This window comes from Ornithorhynchus anatinus, chromosome 3, assembly GCF_004115215.2.
Source record: "Ornithorhynchus anatinus isolate Pmale09 chromosome 3, mOrnAna1.pri.v4, whole genome shotgun sequence".
Lineage (NCBI taxonomy): Eukaryota > Metazoa > Chordata > Mammalia > Monotremata > Ornithorhynchidae > Ornithorhynchus > Ornithorhynchus anatinus.
The window spans coordinates 82,022,660-82,046,212 of NC_041730.1; the positions used below are offsets into that span (position 1 = coordinate 82,022,660).

Consider the following 23,553-nt stretch of genomic DNA (forward strand, 5'->3'; position numbering starts at 1 on the left):
GACATTGATACTGACACCAATACATTCATTCTTTCATCAACATATTTATTGAGCGCTTACTTTGTGCAGAGCACTGTACTAAGCGGTTGGAAAGTACAATTCGGTAGCAGAGACCATCCCTGCCCAACAACGGGCTCACCGTCTAGAAGGCCGGGGGAGGGGGGAGACAGGCAACAAAACAAAGCAAGTAGACAGGCATCAATAGCATCAATGTAAATAAATAGAATTACCCGGACCTTGGCCCTGACCCGGACCCTGACACCAATTTACCGCCACTCTCAGTGGCACGGCCACTCCCGCTCATCCTGACTCCGAAGATAATACTCGCACACTAACACTATGATACTGCTAATGGTTCGCAGACATTAACGTTGATACTGACACTAAAACACTGACTTTGATACCCTCCCTGACACCAACCCAGTAAGCGCTCGATAAATACGATTGAATGAATGAATGAACACACCGACAGTGCTATTTATACAAACAGACCCTGACAAGGACGCCGACATTGGCACTGTCATTGGCTTAAGACTGCGAGCTGGTGGTGACACCGATAGTCTGGAGGAAAGGGGTGGACGCTCAGCAGTAGTCCCAGGATTTGGGGAGAAGGGAGGCCTTTGAACTGTGACCTCTCTGACCCTTTAGCTGGAGTCCCAGTATTTTGGGGGAAGGGAGGCCTTTGACCTGTGACCTCTCTGACCCTTTCATCCTGCAGGTGCCATCTTCGAGGAGAATGCGGCCAAGGACGACGAGGTTTTCCAGCTGGCCGTGTCCGACCTGAGTCTCAACGATGACATCCTGCAAAGCGAGAAGATCACCTACTCCATCAAGTTCATCGAAGCCAACAACCCTTTCCAGGCTGTGCAGGAAGGTAGGTGTGGCAGATGGCCGGAGCCAGGCTGGGCCAGGGGTGGGGTGGTGGGGGTTCCTGCTCCCCACCGTCATCTCCGGCTCGGGGGTAGGAGTCCGGGGCAAGGCCGGGGAAGAGGGCGGCTGGACGCGCGCTGTTGTAGGTGATTGGCGTTTTATCCGGGCCCTGTGCGCCATTGCAGATGACGTGTGACCTGCCCAGGCCCTGCGCACTGTTGTAGGTGATGGGCATTCTGCCCGGGGCCCTGCGCGCCGTTGTGGATGATGCGCGGTCTGTCCGGGCCCCTGCGCGCTGTTGTGGATGATGAGTGTTCTGCCCAGCCCCTGCGCCCTGTTGTAGGTGATGTGCGTTCTGCCCAGCCCCTCTGCGCTGTTGGAGGTGATGCGCTTTCTGCCCAACCCCTGCACCCTGTTGTGGATGATGCACGTTCTGCCCAGTCCCTGAGCCCTGTTGTAGGTGATGTGCGTTCTGCCCAGCCCCTCTGCGCTGTTGTAGATGATGCGCTTTCTGCCCAACCCCTGTGCCTGTTGTAGGTGACGCGCGTTCTGCCCAGCCCCTGCACTCTATTGTAGGTGATGCGCGTTCTGCCCAGCCCCTGCGCTATTGTAGAGGATGAGCGTTCCGCCCAGGCCCAGTGCCCTGTTGTAGGTGGTGTACGTTTGCCCAGCCCCTGCGCGCTGTTGTAAGACGATGCACCTTCTGCCCAGCTCCTGCGCGCTGTTGTAAATGATGTGCGTTCCGCCCAGGCTCAGCGCCCCGTTGTAGGTGATGGGCCTTCTGCCCGGCCCCTGAGCGCTGTTGTAAATTGTTGTGCTTTCTGCCCAACCCTTGCACCCTGTTGTAGGTGACGTGTGTTCTGTCCGGTCCCTGCGCGTTGTTGTAAATGATGTGGGTTCCGCCCAGGTTCAGCGCCCTGTTGCAGATGATGCGCGTTCTGCCCAGCCCCTGCGCACTGTTGTAGATGATGCGCGTTCCGCCCAGGCCTAGCGTCCTGCTGTAGGTGATGTGCGTTCTGCCCAGCCCCCGCGCGTCTTTGTAGATGATTTGCGCTTTGCCCGGGCCGTTTGTTTCTGGCCCGGCCTCGGGGAGGCACGGGTGTTGCAAGAAGATGGTTCGAAGCGGTAAAGCGCCGTGGGCACGCACCCCTCGCTAAAAGAGAGGTTGCGTAGTTGTGTTGGAGAGGTTCTGTAAGGGAGATGGCGTTGGGAGGCTGTGAAGGAGAAGGTTGTGTAGGAGAGGTTGTGTCGGGGAAATTGGAGACGGAGAAAGCTGCTTCTGCTCCCTCCTTTCTCCCCATCCTCTGGTACGGAGGAAGCTTCTCCCTTCGGAAAAGAAGGGGTGATGGTGCCCAGGGTGCGTGAGCGGGTGCGGAGGGCTGAGGGGCTGGCTCGGGGTTGGCACAGCTGCCCGTGGGCCAGCGGTTGGCGCTGTTTCTCCAGGAAAGGAGCGGGTGGCTCGGGTGGTAATGGGGGGAAGGGAGGATGGGAGCGGGGGTGGCCGGGTGGCCTGATGGGCAGCCTGGCCGGAGCGCGGGGACCACCCAGGCAGCCCCGTGGCGAGGACCCGCCCGGCCGGTTGGCCGGAGCCCCTGCTTCCCCGGGCTGCGCGCCCCCGGGAAGGGCAGGGGAGCAGGGCGAACCCTGGGCATCCCCGGGGCAACCCTGGGCCTCGGGAACCTGACTTGGGTCGGACCCGTGCCACCCCCTGTTTATTGGACTCTCTGGTTTTCTGGACTGAAGTGAGTGAAAGCCTCAGGAACGGGCTCCCCCGTCTCTTTAACCTCCCCATCGCCCCCTCCCCTTCCCAGCGACGGGGCGCAGGGGCAGGAGAAGGCTAGGGGGGCTCTCGGATGGGCGGAGTTGGCACCACGGGGCACCGGGCTTCAAGGTCACGAGGAAGGGACTCCGGGCAGACAAGGTGCGCGGCCCCCGTCCGACAGAAGCATCTCTCTGCCGGGCTCCATAATTCGGAGGGGGCACGGCAGCAGCGATCCTAAAGAGTGCCAGCCTCCCAGCTGACAGTCGGACCAGGCTCAGGGCTTGGTGGGGGGCGGGGCGGGACCCTGCAGAGGAAGAGGGCTGGGGGAGGGGTGTGGTAGCACTGGACCGAACCAAAGTCCTTCCCTCCCTCCCTTCCCTTTTTCCTCCCCGCCAATCCCGCAGGCGGGCCACCTGAGGGAGAAGGCAGCCGTGCCAACCGAGAGGGGTGGGTGCCCCATCCCACCCAAAGGGGAGATCCCCTCCCTCTCCTCCCCTCTCCCTCCCGGCTGCCTCCACTCTGTCCCCACCCCCCTTCCAGCGCCTTCATTTCCCAGGCAGGCCCCTCGCAGAGCTTGAGTGGGTATTTCTGGCAGAACATTTTCCTGGAGTTTACAACAGCCGACAAGTGGCTCCTTAGGTGGATCCTTCCCGTTAGAAGGTTTGGGCAGAGGAAAAATGTCAGCGAGCGCTCGGCTGGCTCTGCCAGAAAGGATTTAACGTGATTTCTTGTGTGACTGGGCTGGGGGTGGGGAGGGGGATGGGGAAGGAGGGGAAAGAAGGCTTGCAAATCTTGGGAAACGATGTCTTACAGCAGCAGTGATCTGTCTTCAAAACAAGTGAGCAAGAGAGAGTGGCTCCCATCCTCGTGAGGAGATTTAGAGAATGAACTTCTCAACGGCCCCATCCTGTAACCAAACCAGAGAAAAATCCTTCCTGTGAGATACGTTCCAAACCCCTGTGATCCTGAAAGGTCAGTGCAGGGTGATCCCTGGTGTGAAGGGAGAGGCGTGAATGGACACAAGCTTCAGCCACTCTTTAGAGCTCCGCTCTTCACTGTCTCCGTGCTGTGGACACTAAGTGACCCGGCACCTCCATCTTCTGGGAGCATGAAGCTGCCGGGCCCTCTACCACCAGACCCAGGGGTCCCAGGTGGGCAGAATCAGCCAGGGCTGGATCCAGGACTGCAATCCGGCTCCAGGCTCCAGGGGCCGTCTGGGATATAGAAAGGCCGCTGCTGGGGGTGAGAAGAGCTGGCTCCCAGCTGCAGCCCTCAGCTCCCAGAGGTTGAGGAAACTGCAGGCAGATCCTATGTCCTGAGAGTCTTGATGTTCATGGCAGGATGATGGTACCCAGAAAGGAGCAGGAATGCCTATCCCTTAGAGGAGTTAAAGTTTCCCCATCTTTTCATCCTCTTTCCTTGGGATCAAGGCAGAGGAATTCCTACAGCTAGCATCTCCATATCTGACATGACCTATTCATTTGGTACAGTCCTCGTCCTCATCATGTCTCTCCCAGGGAGTTTCAACATCCCATGGGCATCAGCAGGAAGTTACCGCTCCTTGGCCCTGGCCCTGCCCCCTCTTCCTCCCGCCTCCCAAACTTTCAGACTCCACAAATGACTGACCCTGTTCCTCTCTGCGACATCAGAGAGATTCCCTGAGCTGTCTTTAGACATCACCACTGCAGTTGCCTCCTTCTCCCCCTCCTCATGGGTTTGGGGGAGCTTAAGGTCCTCAAGACTGTAATGTTGTTGAGGGAAGGGAATGTGTCTGTTAAACTGTGCTCTCCTAAGTGCTTAGAAGAATGCTTTGAGATGGAGACTGGACCTGTTCTCCCCAAGCTGCAGGGCCTTGCCCATATTCTCTCTCTCTCTCTCTCTCTCTCTCTCTGTTTGGTTTGACCCTGGAAAGGACAGTCTTGGCCAAGGCTGCTACAGCTGTCCCTGGAGGAACCTGGGCGAGGCAGGTTTTCTGGATGGCTATGAATCTCAGGAAACAGTAAGACTACTCGCTTCCACTTAGAGACCACGAGTATAGCCCCTCCTGTCTCCTACCTGCTGCTTCCTGCTTCCTTGTTCCCAGCTCCAGCTGCAGTCCCAGCTCCAACTTGGCCCCAGCCTCAGCACCATCACTTCAATCCTGGTAGCCCCTGCCACCTCGGGGGTCCAGGCGGTGGGGTAGCAGAAAGGTGTCTGCATTGTGCTGCCCTGGACCTCAGCCTGGATTATTTCCACATCTCCCCTGGCCCTAAACCTGCAGAAGAAGAGTGACCTACTGGAAAGAGCACGGGCCTGTGAGTCAGGGGACCTGAGTTCTACTCCTTGCCCCATCAGTTGTCTGCTGTGTGACTTTGGGCAAGTTACTTCTCTGTGCCTCACTTTCCTCTCATCTATACAATGGGGATCCTATACCTGTTCTCCCTCCCATTATCTTGTCTCTATTCCAGTACTTAGTAAAGTGCTTGACACATAGTAAGTGCATAACAAATACCACAATCATCATCACCCCAGTAACCTCTATGCAGCCAAATTCTCTCTCAGTACACTGCCCTCTTTTCCTCCTTGTAATCCATAATACATTGGTAAGAGGGTGCCTGGGTTGAGAAAATGTTGTTGAAGTTTCCTGGTTTACTATTGTGTGGAAGGCTCCCCTGGGGCACTGTTTTCTCTTTTTGAGGTGGGGAGCAGAGAGGGCATAACCAGATGCCCAAATCACAAAACCTCTTTGAAGCTAGACACCTTTTCTGTGCAAAGCCTGCAGCACCTAGGCCAGTGGCTTAAGTGTTGTGTGAAGTTAGTGACCTGATTCTGAAGAGACGACCCGATTCCCAACCTCTGCCCCTTTTGCAAAATGCAAAAAAGGATCAAGGACATTTCATATTTCTCTGGAGTCCCTGGATGTCTTGTGCCAGAAAAGTCCACCTTGTAGATAGTTGCTGGCCCCCTGCTTGGGATCAGTGACACGCGATGGAGGGCTAGTCTGGGCTCCCATTGATTTTATGAACTGTGGACTACCAGACTACAGGAATGGCATGATGGTTGAGGGTTTGTTAATTTTTTCTGTGTGTGTGTATGAGCTGATAAATGTTTTTATACTTTTCTCCTAGGTAGGGAAAAATGACATATTATGATCCATTTTCCCTGCCCCCTTTCATGTCCTGTGGTGGCTTTGTATAGTGGATTTTAGCTGATTGCTTGTTCTAAATCCTGTTGGATTTGCCGGTGCTGGGAGACAGTCTGCTTTGACAGGATTGGCGTAATCAGGGAAACCCAGGGCCCTTCAGCTGCCCAAGCTCTGCCCTGTCCCGTACCATGAATGGTCTCAATCAGTCAATCATTGGCATTTATTGAGCACTTACTGTGTGCAGAGCACTGTACTAAGTGATTAAGTGCTTGGGAGAACCCATTAATCCTTTTGTGCACTCTTTCTGGGTAAGCTGTGTGTGGCAGAAAGCTGGGTTGCAATCACTGGCTTCCTTACATCCAGGCTCTGAGTAGAAAAACTGATCCTCAGGCCTGGTGTGATTCCCAAATCCGTTGGCTGCTGGTGAGCTAGCTGGACAGAGGACAGGGAGGGTTCTTGGCTTGAAGGGGCTGGAGTGGAGTATGGGCAGGCTGGTCATAGCTTACCAGAAGCCACACCTGGTTTGAGGAGTGACTTTGCCGCCAGGTTCTGTGGGAAACCTTTAAGAATTCTGTCTGACAAGAATATGGGGATGAGAAGGGGGAGGAAGGGAAGTCTGAGTTCAGTCCAGGGTTGGCACAAGGTGTGTGGCATTGGGTATGTCATTTAGTTGCTCTGTGTCTCAGTTCCCTTATCTGTGAATTACTTGATCTTCCTCTTCCTCGAACTGTGAGTCCCATGAAGGACAGGGACTGTATCTGGTTGTACTGAAGGTGACACAACACTTAGCATAGTGCTTGGCACATAATTGGTGCCAAAAAATACCACAATTACTATAATTTCTTCATAGTAGTAACCCATAATAATAATAATAATGTTGGTATTTAAGCGCTTACTATGTGCAGAGCACTGTTTTAAGCGCTGAGGGAGATGCAGGGTAATTAGGTTGTCCCACGTGAGGCTCACAGTCTTCACCCCCATTTTGCAGATAAGGTAACCGAGGCACAGAGAAGTTAAGTGATTTCCCCACAGTCACACAGCTGACAAGTGGCGGAGCCGGGATTCAAACCCATGACTTCTGACTTCTAAGCCTGGGCTCTTTCCACTGAGCCACGCTGCTTCTCTGCACCATTGAGTGGTGAGTGCTTTTAACCTAAGGAGGCTAAGAATATGCTCCTCTCTCAGCCCAGCGCCCAGATTGGGGAGAGCATTTCAGGCCTCATGGTAGGAGCCTCTCTGGGGAAATGAACTGTGGGACAACTTTAAGGATAAGGGGCCCATCTCTTCTGGTTTCTTCTCTAATTGTTGTTATATTTGTTAAGTGCTTATGATGCATCAAGCACTGTTCTAGACAAAATCAGGGTGGACACGGTCCTTGGCCCTCATGAGGCTCACAGTCTAGAAGGAGGGAGAAACAGATGCTTAATCCTCACTTTGCAAATGAGGAAACTGAGGCACAGAGAAGTTGAGTGACTTGCCCAAGGTCACAGCAGGTAACTGGCAGGGTTGGGTTTTTAACCCAGTTCCACTGACTCCCAGGTCTATACTTTTTCCACTGGACCATACTGCTTCTTGTCCCTAAAAATCATAACTCTCACCAATGGTCAATGGTGGAGAGATGAGATCTTTCAAGAACCACCAGCAGAATTAGAGGAGGCCTTGAGCTCCAAGATAGCCAAGCTCCTCTTGGTCACCTGCCCAATAGTGGAGAGGGACTAAGCATGCCTGCTTCCCTCCCTCCAAAAACCATTGCACACCTGGAGTTTTTGCTCAGCCTGACATGGAGGCTGGAGTCTGGAGGCTGTCTCCTTTGAGACCAGGGAAGGAATGGCTCTCCTTTAAAGAGTGGGCATCAGTGATGGGTAGTGGGGAGTGGCAGCGTCTGGATCTCAGACAGCTGTGCTCTCTGCAGGCACATAGGCCGAAGTGCAACTTTCCAGCTGCTGAAGTTAGGCCCAGGATCTGGCAAGAGGTTTCTCTCCAACTGGGAAAAGAAAAGTCTCAAGGGGGAAACAGTCCAGCATGGTAGAGACAGGATTTTTCCCTGTCCACGTAATGCCAGCCACTGAGAAATGGAGAGGAGTCTTCTCCCCTGGCACAGCACCTGCTTCTTGGCAGTTTTCCTGTCGAGAGTCTTGGGTCACCCACTCTGGGAGTACACCTACATTGTCTGGGAGGCTGATGCCAGAGCTCTCCATCAGTCAGTCAATCAATGATATTTGTTGAGTGTGTAATGCAAGCAGAACACTGCACTAAACCCTTGGGAGAGTACAGTAGAAAACAGCGGGTAGACACGATCCCTGCCCAAAAGGAGTGTGGCCTAATGGAAAGAGTATGGGCCTGGGAGTCAGAGGACCTGGCTTCTAATCCCGGCTCCACCACTCGCCTGCTGTGTGACTTTGGGCAAATCACTTACTTTCTCTTTGCCTCAGTTACCTTACCTGTAAAAGAGAAGCAGCGAGGCTCAGTGGAAAGAGCCCGGGCTTTGGAGTTAGAGGTCATGAGTTCAAATCCCGGCTCTGCCACTTGCCAGCTGTGTGACTGTGGGCAAGTTGCTTCACTTCTCTGTGCCTCAGTTACCTCATCTGTAAAATGGGGATGAAGTCTGTGAGCCCCACGTGGGACAACCTGATTCCCCTGTGTCTACCCCAGCGATTAGAACAGTGCTCTGCACATAGTAAGCGCTTAACAAATACCATCATTATAAATACCATCATTATTAAAATGGGGATTAAGACTATGAACACTATGAGGGACAGGGATGGTGTCCAACTTGATTATCTTGTGTCTATCCCAGCGCTTAGTATAGAACCTGGCACACAATAAGTGCTTAAAAGATACCATTAAAAACAGGAGCTTACAGTCTAAGGAAGGAGACAGACATGGAAATAAATTAGAGATAGTGGAAATGGCAGCATCAGTGTGTTTGACTCCTGGCTCCCTCTGTAGACCATGATGTAGTTCTCTGCCCCTCCTGAAAATTTTTCCCTGACTTCATTTCTATCAAACTCCTGTCATGAGCTTGACTCAGCCTGGGTTTCTTGGGCCTGGATCAGGCTGGCAGCCCAAGGCCCTGACCAGGGCAGGGCAGGATGGTTCATCCCCTTGATTCTATTTATTGCTATTGTTTATGTCTGTCTGTCTCCCACGATTAGACTGTAAGCCCATCAATGGGCAGGGACTGTCTCTATCTGTTGCCGATTTGTACATTCCAAGTGCTTAGTACTCTGCACATAGTAAGTGCTCAATAAATACTGTTGAATGAATGAATGAATAACTTCTCCAACTGGCACCCACCTGACCCAGACTCTACCTAGGCCCAGGCTGAAAGCAGCTCACAGAGCTGTACTCACCAGTAGATATTTCAGAGCAAACATTCATTTTCACCAACCATCATCCTCAATGTTATTTACTCAGTGCTTACGGTGTGCAGAGCACTGCACTAAGTATTTGGGAGATTACAATGCAACATTCCCTGCCCACAGTGAGTTCCCTTGTGAAGAGTCTTGCACACCTGTGCCCACATCCCCAACACACACCTTCTGCACTTCTGCTTCTGGTTGCTTCTCAGCCAACTTCCCATGTATGTACAGGCTTTGTCTCTATTGCCTCAACAAGACCAAAGCAGCATCGGTGGGATGTTCTGTTTTCTTTGAAGGATTTTGAGGAACCCAGATCCACCGGCCCTCTTTCGACCCCTTCACTTGAACACGCTGCCCAAGCCGGTGGTGGAACATATTGGTAGTCACATCTCGCTGCTTTAACCTGGGCTTCTGTCCCCTTCCAGCTCCAGTCCAAGCAAGAAGGAGTGATGGAACCACAGATTTCCAAACAGCTTGCTGTGGTTCAAAGCCGCTGCACCATGGGGATATGCTCAACATCGTTCCCTCCCCAGGCCCCCCAGGTCGAACCAAGAGCTGCATATCAACACCACAGGGATGCCCATGGCCTTGTCATTTCCTTCTGAGGCAGTGGGTTTTCAGGATTCTGGAGCTTGGGATCGATCCCTTCCCCCCCCACCCTTGGAAAAGGGAACAGCTCCCAGACAGGGTGGCAAGGGTTGTGGGCTGGGGTTCTATCCTGTCCCTGACTCTCCTGGGAAAGGGAAATCACCTTCTCCTGCTGGAATCTTGTCCATCTGCTGCAGGGCTGTAGACAAGCAGTAGGAAGGCTAGGTAGGAGGTTGAGCTGGGATCTGCAAGGTGAGTCCTTATTGGCGGTCTCCCCTCCTCTGGATTTCTCAGCCCCCATCCCACTGCCTAACTACACCATGTGGCTTCAGCTTTTCCAGGATCTGCTGGGCAGGCTGCTCAAAGAGACACAACTTTCAAGCTTCCCTGCTCTCAAATCTCTTAAATAATCCAGTTTATTTTGGCTGGTGGATTAGAGGCTTTCTGTTCCTCTAGCTGGAGAATCAGGTGGGGAGAAACGAGTTTGTATTTGGACACGATTGATCATTTTGAGGTGGAGCCAGCTTGCTATGTGGGCTCAATTTATGGAGCTTGGAGCTGGTAGACTATTATCCTGCGTTATTAAAATCACGCATGACTTCCTATTTATTCAGCTGCATGACATAGATCAGAAGAAAACAAAGTACCCTGATGAGTCCTCTGGGAAGAAGCCTTTCTGAGCTCCTGGCGTGATGTTCACGGGGTCTGGAACACGCCAATTTGTGCTACTTTGCGCTGCTCCCCTCCCTCCCCACCGCCCCCGCCAGCAGCTTTTCCATGAGCTCTCAAGCCAACCAGTTCCTCTGCCTGGTGTGGGATGACCCCAAACTCGGGAATGAAGTAGTGACTGTGGGATACCAGTTTGGTCAGCATTGGATCACATCCTGAGCTTTCTTTGGGTACCACTCTGCTGCCCATCATCCTACCTCTAGAGCTTTCCGGAGCCGCTGAAGCAAATCCTGAGTGAGATTCCTGCTGGGCTCTATTTTCCCCCTTGCTGGCTGGACTGAAGGGGGTCAGTTTGCTATTTAAGTGTTATTTAAAGGGGTTGCTCTTTTTGGTCCCCCCAGGTCTTCTGTGGAGCGGCAGCGTGATTTCTGAAGGGACTCTGACTATTGAGGAGGGGGAGGGGGCAGCATACGACATCTGAGTCCTCCCAGAAGCACCGGTCTCCTTTGCTGGGGAATCGGGTGTGTTTCCATAAGGATAGGCCAGAGTCATGTTCCTTTCTGTAACAGCAGGCCCGCCCAGCTCCCCTTATGCCTTACAGGCTTCCCCTCTCACCCTCTCCTGCTCCTGCCCCCATCCCAGGTCTCCCTAAGTGCTCAATAAATATGATTGACTGACTGACTGACTAACTCTGGCCCAGACAGTCTCTGTCGATGCCAAGAGGGACAAAAGCACCCCAGTGGTCCTCAGAGCCAAGCCCCCCACCAGGGACCCCTCAGGGCATGAGGATGTCAGCAGAATATGAACAGGACCTGTGACTCCTGAGGCTCCTCCTGCCTGGGCCTCTGGGCTAGACAACTGTACCCAAAGAATGAAGTGCCAGTGTTACTCTCTGGGATCCACACACCAACAAGCATGAATTCTTGAACAGAAACCGCAGAGTGACTACTATTCAAACCGCCCCCAAAATATAGATTTTTTCCCGAATACCAATTTGTATCTTTGCTGTAGGGAGCAAGAGATAGGCAGTGGTTTTCTTTCACCCCCGGATACATTGATAAGCATATTTCTGTGAGAGGTGAACCCATGCTTTTTCCAGACACGGCCTTATCCAGGATGGATTCTGACGTGAACCAACAGCAGCCCTAAATCTGGTTCTAGCTGCGGGCGATTCCTTTATTTATTTTGTCTCACTAACCAAGCAGAGGGTGCTTTCTCACCCAGGTGGGTTGAGCTAAATGACAGCTGAACAGTTGCAGCTTTGTATCTGGCTTGGGGAGAGTCGGAAGATTCCAAGCCTAACTGAACTAGCGATTTCTCCTGAACAATCCCCCGTTAGCAGCCCTCTGATGGGAAGACCGAGGAGAGATGAAAGGGAGGTGGCTGAGAAAAATACCTGCTCCCTGCTGGCGGAAGCATCAGTCTGGCGGTATTTCATAAGGCACCTAGTTGGGGGGCAGAGTGAAACTGGGGCAATGAGCATGGTGGTTTTGGGGGAGATATGGAGATTTGTGTTACCTTTCAGGACCCTGCCAATCCTCAGGAACTGCTGCACTAGAAACTCCTTCCAGGGGTTGTTAATCCATCAATCCAACAGTCAAGCAAGCAATCAATGGTAATTGTGGGCAGGGAACATCCTACCAACTCTGTTGTACTGTACACTCCCCAGTGCTTAGGACAGAGCTCTGCACCCAGGAAGTGCTCAATAAATAGCATCGATTGATTGGTGAATTGATTTGTTGAATGCTTACCATGTTCAGACCACACAGCTTGGCCTAAGAGGTAAGCGGCAAGGCCTAGTGAATAGATCATGGGCCTGGAAGTCAGAAGTACCTGTGTTTTAGGCCTGGGAGTCAGATGGACCTGGGTTCTATCCACAACTCCATCACTTGTCTGCTGTGTGAACTTGGGGAAGTCACTTAACTTCTCTGTGCCTCAGTTACCTCATTTGTAACATGGGGATGAAGACTGTGAGCCCCAAGTGGGACAGGAACTGTATCTAACCTAATTAACTTGCATCCACCCCAGTGGTTAGAACAGTGCTTGACATATAGTAAGCGCTTAACAAATACTATTGTTATTGTAATTATTATTTCTAAGCCTTTGGGAGAGTACAATACAATAGAGAGGGTAGACATGGTCCCTGCCTTCATGGAGTATGCAGCCTACTGACTCTGGGAGTTTTCTGCCTGCTGGGAGAGGAAGTCCTATTCAGCTAATAGGAGTCTTAGGTGAGGGAGTTTCCTTCCCATCCTCCCTTTCTCAGCCACCAGGCCCCTGGCAAGGGGGGAGGCAACAGTGTCTCCCTCAGCTTGGCCCTCTATATCTCACTGGGTGAAGGACTCGGGCAGGTAGGGAAGGGTACACTCTCAGATTTCACTTTGCTGTGTAGTTCATTTTTCTAAGAACCTCCAGTGGTTGCCCATCCATCTTCACATCAAATAGCAGTTCTTTACTATCAGCTTTAAGGCATTCAATCAGCTATCTTCTTCCTATTTGACCTTGCTGATCTCCTAGTACAAGCCAACCCGCACACTCAGTTACTCTAACGCCAAGCTTCTCTCTTTACCTTGGTCCCATCTATCTTGCCACCCACCCCTTGCCCACATTCTCCCTCATCCTGGAACTCCCTCCTCCTTCATATCTGACAGACCACCGTTCTCCCCACTTTCCCTCCTAAAATCACACTTTCAAGGGGCCTTCCCTGACTAAGCCCTCATTTTCCCTCCCCACCCTCCCCTTTGCATCGCCTATATTCTTGGACCTTTACCCCTTAAACACTTGATATTCACCTCACCCTCAGCCCCACAACACTTATGTCCATGTCCTTTCACTGTGGGCAAGGAATATGTCTACCAATTTTGTTATTCTGTATACTCCCAAGCATTTAATACAATGCTCTGCACACAGTAAATGCTCAATAAAGACGATCAATCTACTCACTGCCCTAGGTGGCAGCTTGGAGAAGGTTCAATAGACAGGGAGAACTGGTTAAAGATGAGCTCCTGTTAAAGATGGAGATCTCACTTCATATTCTCTCCCAGTGGCTGTTTAAACAGGAAACAAAGGATAAGAGTCAGGGAGGTGACACAAGATTTCCCCCTCTATACCCTGATGAGGACTGTCAGAGAACAGTCGAGACCGAGGGTCTGCACAACCCTGGTTTTTCCTATCCCAGCTTTCCCGGATTGCAGAAATTTCTTCTTTGAGGTGACTCAGATGAGACAAAGGGCTGACCTCTAGCTAGGAGAATAGATGTGGGTGGACTTCTCTTGCTTTTGTTTCCCCTGCATCTCCTCAGTCTATCAATCAATCAATCAATCAGTGGTATTTATTGAGCGCTTACTCTATGTGGGGCAGTGTAGTAAGTGCTTGGGCAAGTGTCTCGATCTCTTGCTCCTGCCACCCCCAGGACCAGCTACTATCTTTTATGTCTTGGACTGAGAGCTTGTCTTTCCCTCTCTTCCTTGCCACTCACCCTGGATTCTACAAGATGAGGGGAGGATGATGGTGATTGGAGGGAAGAGGGGAGGGGTCTCCTCTTCCTTGAAGGGCCCCTTCCTCCTGATTCCATGCCAGGTTAGGAGACTGGGCCTAAGTCTCAGCAGTGGCTGGAAGCCCTGCTCCCCTTCAGTTGGGAGGAGGCACTTTGGGATTCCCAGAGAGCCCCCAATAATCAGCCTGGGAAAGGCCACTTTGGGGCAAGAAAAGGGGTAGAGTTGATGACTTGCAACGGGAAGCCAAACTGCCAACACAGTGGGGCCTGCAGAGCCTCCCAGAGGGCCAAGTTGGAGGATGATAGAAGCCTTTGGAAGCCAAATGGGTGTGTTCCCCCAACTCCCAGAGAGGACAGCCCATGGTTGCTGTCTGAGCCTGGAAACTGCACTGGCCAAAGAGTGTGGGAAGAACACTGGCCTGTGAGTCAGAGGCCCTGGGTTCTAATCTCGACTTCATCTGCCTGCTTTGTGACCTTGGGCAAGTCACTTAACTTCTCAGGACTTCAATTTCCTCATCTGTAAAATGGAGATTCAATGCCTGTTCTCCCTCCCGCTTAGTCTGTGAGCCCAATATAGGACAGGTACTGTGTCTGACCTGATTATATTCTTTCTACCCCAGACCTTAGAATGGTGCTTGACATATACCAAGCACTTAACAAATACCGCCATTACTATTATTATTGAATTTACTTACAACTTGGATGTTTGACTTGGTGGCTTTGCCTTTTTTAAAAAAATGATATTTGTTAAGCACTTACTATGTGACAAACACTATTTTAAGGGCTGGGGTAGATACAAGTTTTTCACGTTGGACATAGTCCCTGTCCCATATGGGGCTCACAGTCCAAGTTGGAGAGAGGAGGATTTAATCCTCATTTTACAGATGAGGTAACTGAGGCACAGAGAAGTTTAGTGCCTTGTTCCAGGTCACACTGGGAGAGCTGGGATTAGAACCCAGGTCCTCTGACTCCCAGGCCCGTACTCTTCCCACTAGGTTATGCTGCTTTTCTTGCCCCTTCTCTGTCAACGTCTCCCTTAGTCTCCCTCCTCTCTGCTTTTCTCTGCCTCCTTGTCTCCAATTCCCTCCTGTGTTTTGGATCCCCCTTTCTCCTCCCTTCTCCCCCAGTTCCCATAGCAGATGCAGGCGGATTATGAATATGCTCCTTTTATGGTCCCCAGGATAATTCTACTTCCGCTGCATTTTCATCATCATTACAGCAACATCTGCTGGACCCGGCACCCAGATGTTGAGGGGGAAACAGCTTCAAGGTTGGGAACATGGCTGCGTCTTTGCTCGGGGAAAGCCGAGCCTTCTCACTGCTGCTTCCCGGGCCCTTCCTGGCTACCACAGCCTGAGGCCCTTCTCGTGTTCTCAGGATATGGCATTTGGAGGGAGGTGTCCCTCCCAGTAGCTGGTTCACCGGCTAGTTAGCTAGGATTGGCTGAGTCTTACCTGACATTTAACTCCTTCTCCCTCCCTGGCTGAGGGCTGGGGAGGGAGAAATTGGGGTAGAAGAGTCTCGTGAAAGAGGAAACCCAGTCCTTGGCCTCAAGGAGCTTCCAAAAGGGGTTCAGCATGGGCAGGGCCCAAAAAGAAAGACTCCTTTTGCTTCTCAGACAGGGCAAGACACTGTATTTTGTGTTATACCCACACACACACACACACACACACACAGAGTCTCTCTCTCCCCTCTCTCCTCCACCTATTCCCCCCACTCTTCAAAGCAGGATTTCCCAAGGAATGCTCCTGTTACAGGACAGAAGTGTGTTTACTAAGGAAAGAAGGACTTTATATCTCTGAAATAGCAGAGGTAGTGAATGATTGGCCTTGTTTCTCAGAAACCTAGGAAAACCACCATTTTGTTTCAGTCTCATGGGATCACGGGCTGTCCACTAATCCCTTCCCCCAAACACTGTCATTCGTCTCAGACAGGGCCAATGCCAGACCTCTCCAGAATGAATGCCAGCTGGAAGGCATTTTGCCATGTACATGTTTCTTGAGGTGCTCCATGTTAGGAGGATTAGGCACAGTAGTTCTCAAGAGTGTTGTTGAGGTCATGCATCATGGGGCATTGGTGCTAAGAGTTTGTGGGCTTATTTGTGCCTTTTAATTGATCCAGGGGACCTTCTGAATGACAGTTGCAGCCTGTGGTTGCTGGAGACTTTGGGTTATGCACCTTTCCTGTTCACTGTCAGGGCTGGACTTGAGGGCTGGCCCGGCTTGGTTGGGGCTGGTATGGCTGACTTCCCATTGGAATTCGTTCTTCTTTCCAGAACCAACTTTCCTTCTGGAGGTTCTGGTTTTGCTCAGTCTTACACTGTAGAAGGCTGACCTCTGGGGAAGGGCTAGGGATCTGGAGAAACTGGGTTGTGGTCTCCTGCTCATCCATTAACTCATCTCTTGCTTCTAACCTGAGGCCACACCTGTTCTCCCAGCTAATAATAATAATAATGTTGGTATTTGTTAAGCGCTTACTATGTGCCGAGCACTGTTCTAAGCGCTGGGGTAGACACAAGGGAATCAGGTTGTCCCCACGTGGGGCTCACAGTCTTAATCTCCATTTTACAGATGAGGTAACTGAGGCACCGAGAAGTTAAGTGACTTGCCCAAAGTCACACAGCTGACAAATGGCCGAGCTGGAATTTTAACCCATGACCTCTGACTCCAAAGCCCTTGCTCTTGCCACTGAGCCACACTGCTTCTCTGTGTGCTTCTCTGCTTCCCTAAGTGGCCACTCAATTTGTCCTACCTGTCTCAGTGCCTGTTTGGGCCCCTACACATAATAATAATAATAATGTTGGTAATTGTTAAGTGCTCACTATGTGCCAAGCACTGGTGATGAACTTCACCTTTCAATCAATCAATCATATTTATTGATCACTTACAGTGTTCAGAACACTGTACTAAGTGCTTAGGAGAGTACAATACAATTACATAACAGGGTTGGTAGACATATTCCATGCCCATTCCATGCCCACAACAAGTTTGCAGTCTAGAGGGGAACATCTTCCAATACCTCCAGTCCCTTGTATTGCATAACTTCTTTCTTTTTAATCTCAGTTCAAGGTAGATTTCCCCAATTAAATCTGCTCTTTTTTTTAATCCACCAACATACGCCCTTCCCCTCACTTCTCCTGTATTTATTCTGATTATGTGTTGATATTTTTACTGTGTCCGCTATTGGATTGTAAACTCCTTGAGAAGGTGAGAGACATGTCTTTTGTTCAACGGGATCCAAAATCCCAGGAGAGAGCTGTGCCCTTTGGAAATGTGTGTGTGTGTGTGTGTGTGTGTGTGTGTGTTGCTGTCCATTTTTGAAGATGAGGAGATCCTGTTCATGTATGAAACAAACACACTCCCTTTTTTTCTCATAAAGACAAGTCTTTGCTTATAAAGATCATTTCTTGCTTGTACTAATTCATCTGCTCCATCCAGGACCCTTCTCTTTTCGAGCCTGCCTCCTGACCCCCAATCTTTCCAAAGCCTCTGCTCAAAAAGAGCAACTCTGTTTCCAGTTGCTGTCTCCCAGACTGATCCGGCTATTGTGGCTTCCAACAGTCCACCGATGGGTCGCAGCATTTGAGGCTGGGCTTCACTGGGTTTTTAAGTCATTTATTTTGCTTCTCCAGCTTGGGTGTTTTCCCTTTCAGTTCCCCACACAACAACTGCTAGGGTGTACTGCTTACATCCAGTCTCTTCTCATGTTCCACTCAACAAAGCTGTGTTGCTGTAAAGATTGCTTCAAAGATGGTAAGCAACACTCTTTCATTGCCAGTAATCCTGACCTGCCCTTTGATCCTGGCTATTTTTTAATGGTATTTTTTAAGTGCTTATTATGTGCCAGGTACTGTCGTAAGCACTGGAGAAGATTCAAGGTAATCAGGTATCAGGTTGAACACAGTTCAGGTCCCACATGGAACTCACAGTCTTAATCCTCATTTAACAGATGGGGTAACTGAAGCATGGAGAAGTGAAGTGATTTGCCCAAGGTCACACAGCACACAAACGTCAGAGCTGGCACTAGAACCCAGGTCCTTCTGTCTCCCAGGACTGTGCTCTATCCACTAGGCCACAATGCTTCTCCTGGCCATGGCTTGTAGGTGAGGCTGGCTGTATCGCTCAAGAAGCAGGTTGTGACTTTTGTAGTAGGTCCAGGCCACGTAGCCATAGAGAAGACACAACAGTCGAGGAGACCTTCAACTTGCCCACTGATGGGCAGTCCAAGGTATGTTATTAGAGGGAAAGTCAGGCCTGTGGAAAGTCAGGGGGTATTAGATGGGTGCCCAGGAGCGTAACCAGCAATCGTCACTTAGTGGTATTCATTGAGTGTCTACTATGTGTCTAGACTGGAATAAATGCTAGTACTGAAGCACTTTCACACAATTAAAAAAAAAAATTAATGGTACTTGTTAAGCGCTTACTGTGTGTCAAGCGCTGTTCTAAGTGCTGGGTAGGTACAAGGTAATGGGGTCGGACATAGACCCTGTAAGTAGTGGAACTGTGATTAGAACCCATGTCCTCTGACTCCTGTGCCCGTCATCTTTCCCCTAGGTCATGCTGCTTCTCCAAGCACCCTGATGCTGCTCTCAGAGGACAGAGTCCTGGGCTGGATGGGCCATTGGTTTGTCTGAAACTGGTCAGCCTATTATGTGTTCTCCCCAGTACATTTCCCAGAGTACCCGACTGGAGAGAATTCAGATTTGGGGAAAATAAGATTCAATGCAATGTATGTGGTAGTTTCTTTTCTTTTCCAAGAAGCCCACTGATTTCAGTGTTGGCCCTTTCAGCCCAGCTAAGCAAAGCAAAGTGGTACTGCCATAATGCAGGTGAAAAAAAAAAAGAATTCTTTGACAGATCCACTTTAATGCTCATAAACCAGTAAGAGATTATTTCAGCTCCTGCTTATTCCGCTCATCAAAGAACTCTGTGTTGACAAGCCCTCAGTGGGTCTCTAGAGCTGATGCCGCTCCTGTGGCCTACTACAATGAAAAAGTTCTGTCACACTAATAACATCTACTAGGACTCCCTATAATACCATGGGTTATATCTGTGCTAATTTTGTTGAATTCCAGCCAATCCATCCTTTTTTCCTTCCCTTCCACATTTTCCTGAAATGGTTGTAGCAAAATTCCTTGAAGCTCTTCATTTTACTATGCATCCCACTCGAGCATTTTAAGGAAGGGGTATGGGGAAGAGATATAAAAGCCACCAGGTGTTTCAGCGTTTCTGCAAAAACTTAGGTCATTTACTTTTTTAAAAAGGAAAGTAAACTCCAGTGCAGTCTTCCCACTAGGATCTGAAAATACCCTATACAATGCCATGCGATGGCCAAGTATGAATACATTTCAGACCCCAGGCTCCCAGTAGATGACAAACCAGACTCCATAATGAGAACATTCCCGCATTTTTTTTGTTTTTTTTTATAAATTTCTCTTTCCTCTGAGAAGTCATTTAAGGGATTTCAGAGAGGAGACCCTTGGAAGCCAGGGGATAATAATGATTGTAAAAGAACGTTCCAGAATCTGTCTTTTTTATAAACTTTTCTTTCCTCTGAGAGGGCATTTGAGTAACTTCAGAAAGGTGAGCCATGGAAACCAAGGGATAATAATGATTGTGGCACTTGTTAAGCATTTAATATGTGCTAAGTACAATACTAAGAGCTGGTATAATTATATTATATTATATAATTACATTGTAATATAAAAAGATAATTATATTATAATCTCTGTCCCATATGGAGTCTAAGTAGGAGGTATGGAGTCCCCATTTTACAGATGAGGAAACTGAGGCACAAAGAAGTGAGCCAGGATTCAAATCCAAGTTCTCTGCTTTCCGGGCCTGGGTTCCAGCGCTTAGAACAGTGCTCGGCACATAGTAAGCGCTTAACAAATACCAACATTATTATTATTATTCTTTCCAATAGGCCATGTGACTTCAACAAAGAACTTTTCCTGTGGTGGAAAGGACGTTTGACGCCCATGTCCTAGGCAAGTGAGTGGTTTCTTGGACAAACTTCCAGTGGAGATGAGGGATTTGTTACAGGTTTGGGAAGAAGTTGCCCATCTCTCTCAGATCACTCCTGAAAAGGATTAGGCAGTGGGAACTATTTCAGAGAAATTACAACCAATTCTCGGATCAGGGCTCAAAATGGACTCAGCTGGGTAGAGGCATAGCTGGTGGAACTGCTAGGTGGCCAGCCATTTTGTTTTCCAATGGAGAGTCCATTTTTCAGATGGCCTGTCCCTATCCATTTCTGATCCAGTACTAAATGCTTTTATGTCCAAAATGAAAAGGGTTTCAACATCGAGCCTTCCTCCATCTTACTTCCATCCCTGAGTTCTACCATTCAGAAGCAGTGGCTGAGTCCATATCAACCTGGAAGGGGGACCCAGAGGCATTGAAGGAAGGGTGAGGTTCAGGGATACCTATGAAAAAACACTCTAGAGATTCTACAGAAAGGAGGTTTTGATGGGATCACATCACTCTGCCTGGCGGATGTCCCACGTGTGAGCTCGTTGTGGGCGGGGAATGTGTCTGTTTATTTTTATAGTGTCCTCTCCCAAGTGCTTAGTACAGTACTCTGTACACAGAAAGCACTCAATAAATACAACTGAATTGAATTGAAAGTGCCTCCTCGCCCAGCATTCAGGAGGGTTGCTAGTGGTTCCCCTAGGTCCCGCCCACAGCACCCCTTTGCCCCACCTCCAGGTTGGACACAGTGGGGTCGAGCAGAGGTCCGCAGAAAGCCCATTTAGCTCTCAGGGGATCCCTGTTGCTCACAGCCCTTATCCCCCCCAGCATCTGGGGTCTCAAAAGCTCCATCGGAGTGCCAAAACCAGTACTCTACTCCCAGCCCTGCCAGACAGCTCTAGGAAGGAAATAGAAACTCAGATGCAGCTCAACCCATATCACTGTAGTGTGATCACAAAAGCTCATTGAAGCCCACATGCTCAGAACTGGGCCTGGTTCTCTCAGCTTTATCAATAACCGGATAAAATGGAGGTGACGTTCTCGCCGATTTTTAATTTATTAGCTCATTTTCTGGTTATGACTTTTTCTTCCTCTCTGCAGCTCATTTGTTATGGGTGGATGGGGCCAGGGTAGGACCACCCATCATGGGGGTAAGCTGGTCTTAGGCACCAGTTTCGAGCTTGGTTCTGGTAGAGACAATCCAATCTGATTGTCTTCGTTGTTGGGATTCCTCATCTGGACAGTGTTCCTACATACTGTTGGTCCTTGAGAAAGTTCCTTGCCCTCTTGGGGCTCCAGCTTCCTCATCTACTGTGGTATAATGGCATCTTCAGCTTCTCTTGGCTGGATCCTTTGTGTCTTGAGCACAACTCAAGGAAATGGCTCTTCTCTGAATAGACACTTTCCCTCGCTTCTCAGATCGATCCTTTGGGGTAATGCAGAAATGTGCAATTTCCGGGACAGGATCCATGGTCCTTCTCCACTTGCTTAATGCCCTGTTTGGGGTAAAGGATGGATATGTGTTTGTGTGTGTGTGTGCATGTGTGTGTATGACAAACTCATATCTGGACCAAATGTCCAGCTGGGTGCTACGCTGCCCATCACAGGCAGGTGAGATCAATCTTTATCCCAAGCCCACTTGAGCCCTAGGTAATCCTGTGATCCCCCTGCTACCTGATTCTCCTGAAAGGTGGGTTCCAACAGTACCTATTGATCCCTAGCAAGCAGGAACAGGGACTGTGTTCTACCTAATTAACTTGTATCTACCCCAGCACTTAGACTCGTGCTTGACACATAGCAAGAATTTAACATAGTAATTACATAATGATAATAAAAATTGTTATAATAATGATAACAACAACAACAACACACACCATGCTGTCATCTCCCCTCTGCGCCCACACCCAACCCAGATCTCGGTGAGCCATAGTGGCCCCGTTGCTCTGTCTGAGTTTTGGACCCCGGGGGAATCCAGTTCTGGGTTTAGATGGAGGGTGAAGATCCTGAAAGAGGAAATCAATCAAGAAGGAAAGATCTAAGCCCCCTGCCCCAGAGGGGAGATTACAGAGGGGGAGAACCCACATCAACTGTATTGAAAAAAATCCCCTAATTTCACGTTCATTACGGGAATTACTTAAAACTACGGGAATTACTTAAAACCAAGTCAAGGGCAACAGATCATGAGGGATTTGACATTGTCTAAGGAAGAAAATGGATGCTTTTGTCATGCATAATGTTTGGCTAAGCGCTCTCTGGATTTTGCATTGTGCAGCTCATCTTGTGAATATCGCAGGCTGCTATCATAACCTATTTAACATAAATAGATCAGTAAAGATCCTTGAGTTTCTTTATAAGACCTCCTGATGTTTATGGAGAGAGGCTGTTGCCATGGAGTCGGTGGGGAATTAATGTTGCTTTAATTAAAACCACTTTTTTAAAATAGAATGTCTATTTGTAATTAGGGTGCGCCATATATGTGTGTTTGCCTTATTAGAATTTAGGAAAAGCAAAACCATATTTAAGTGGGGACTTTTCAACCCAGTTATTTACAATGACAATCTCAGCGTCGCAAAGATACACAGCTAAAGGGCCGGTCGAAGACGATGATGGTAAACACAGATGACAGTTGATTCACTAGAGGTAATTCTCTCCTGGTTGAATCTGGGTCTCAGTGACAGCGACTCCATTGTTGATTTCATTGATCACCCTCAAGTCTTTGTCAAAGAGGGATCCAAAACTCACCCTCCACCTCCATCCCCTCCAAACTGTAAGCTCACTGTGGGAAGGGTATGTGTTTGTTCCACTGTTGAGTTGTACTCTCTCAAGTGCTTGGTACAGTTCTCTGTGCTCAGTAATCGCTCAATAAATATGATTGATTGATTGAAGGATTGCTCTTGCCACACATTCCAGGGCCCTGACTGGGATGCTTTCACAGACTGGAGGGTTTTCTTAGTGATTCAGGACTCTCTCAGCAGGAAGGAGCCACCCTGTCTCGCTATGTTTCTGCTGGGCTCATCTTTTCCCCAGAGTCTGTGTGAGCTGGAACATACCTGTGCCCGCACACCCACCTAAGCTTAATAGGGGTTTCCATTTCCCACTGAACTCAAAGTGGGTGGTCAGGGCAGGAAATGAGGGAGGAAATCTGGCATGTGCAAAACTACCGAGGGGGTGTGAGGCTCCTCCTGGCCCCCCAGGGAGAGGAGGCTAGGTGCCTGCAATGCCCACCTTCCACCTCACCAGAATTTGCTGTGCTGAACTTGCCTGCACCACGTTGAAACAATGTGAATGAGAAGCAGCATCGCCTAGGGGATAAAGCACGGGCTTGGGAGTCAGAGGACCTGGATTCTAATCCTGGCTCTGCCATTTGCCTGCAGTGTAACCTTGGACAACTCACTTAACTTCTCTGTGCCTCAGTTTCCTCAGTTGTAAAATGAAGATGAAATCATGCTCCCTCCTATTGGGCTTTGAGTCCCATGTGGGACAGGGACTGTGTCCAACCTGATAAACTTGCATTTATCCCAGCACTTAGAAAAGTGTTTGACACATAGTAAGTGCTTAACAAATACTGTAAAAAAAATGGGGAATTTTGGCTTTCCTGACTTTATGCCAAAGGCCATTTTTAGTTTGTGAGTCCTGAAAGGGGCAGAGACTGTGACTAATTCCCACCTGTGTATTCTTTTCCAGCACTTAGTACAGTGCTCTGCACACAG

The 23,553-nt window shown here is 49.7% G+C and overlaps 1 protein-coding gene across 2 annotated transcripts in view; it reads left to right on the forward strand.

Annotated features, from left to right (window-relative positions):
* The window catches only part of GRID1 (glutamate ionotropic receptor delta type subunit 1), an 842,873-nt gene that overhangs the window by 4,106 nt on the left and 815,214 nt on the right, over positions 1 to 23,553 (forward strand). For both annotated transcript variants that reach the window (XM_029061433.1, XM_029061434.2), the window contains exon 2: positions 719 to 874. In XM_029061433.1, the coding sequence (XP_028917266.1) occupies positions 719 to 874 (156 nt within the window). The remainder of the gene's footprint in view (positions 1 to 718; positions 875 to 23,553) is intronic.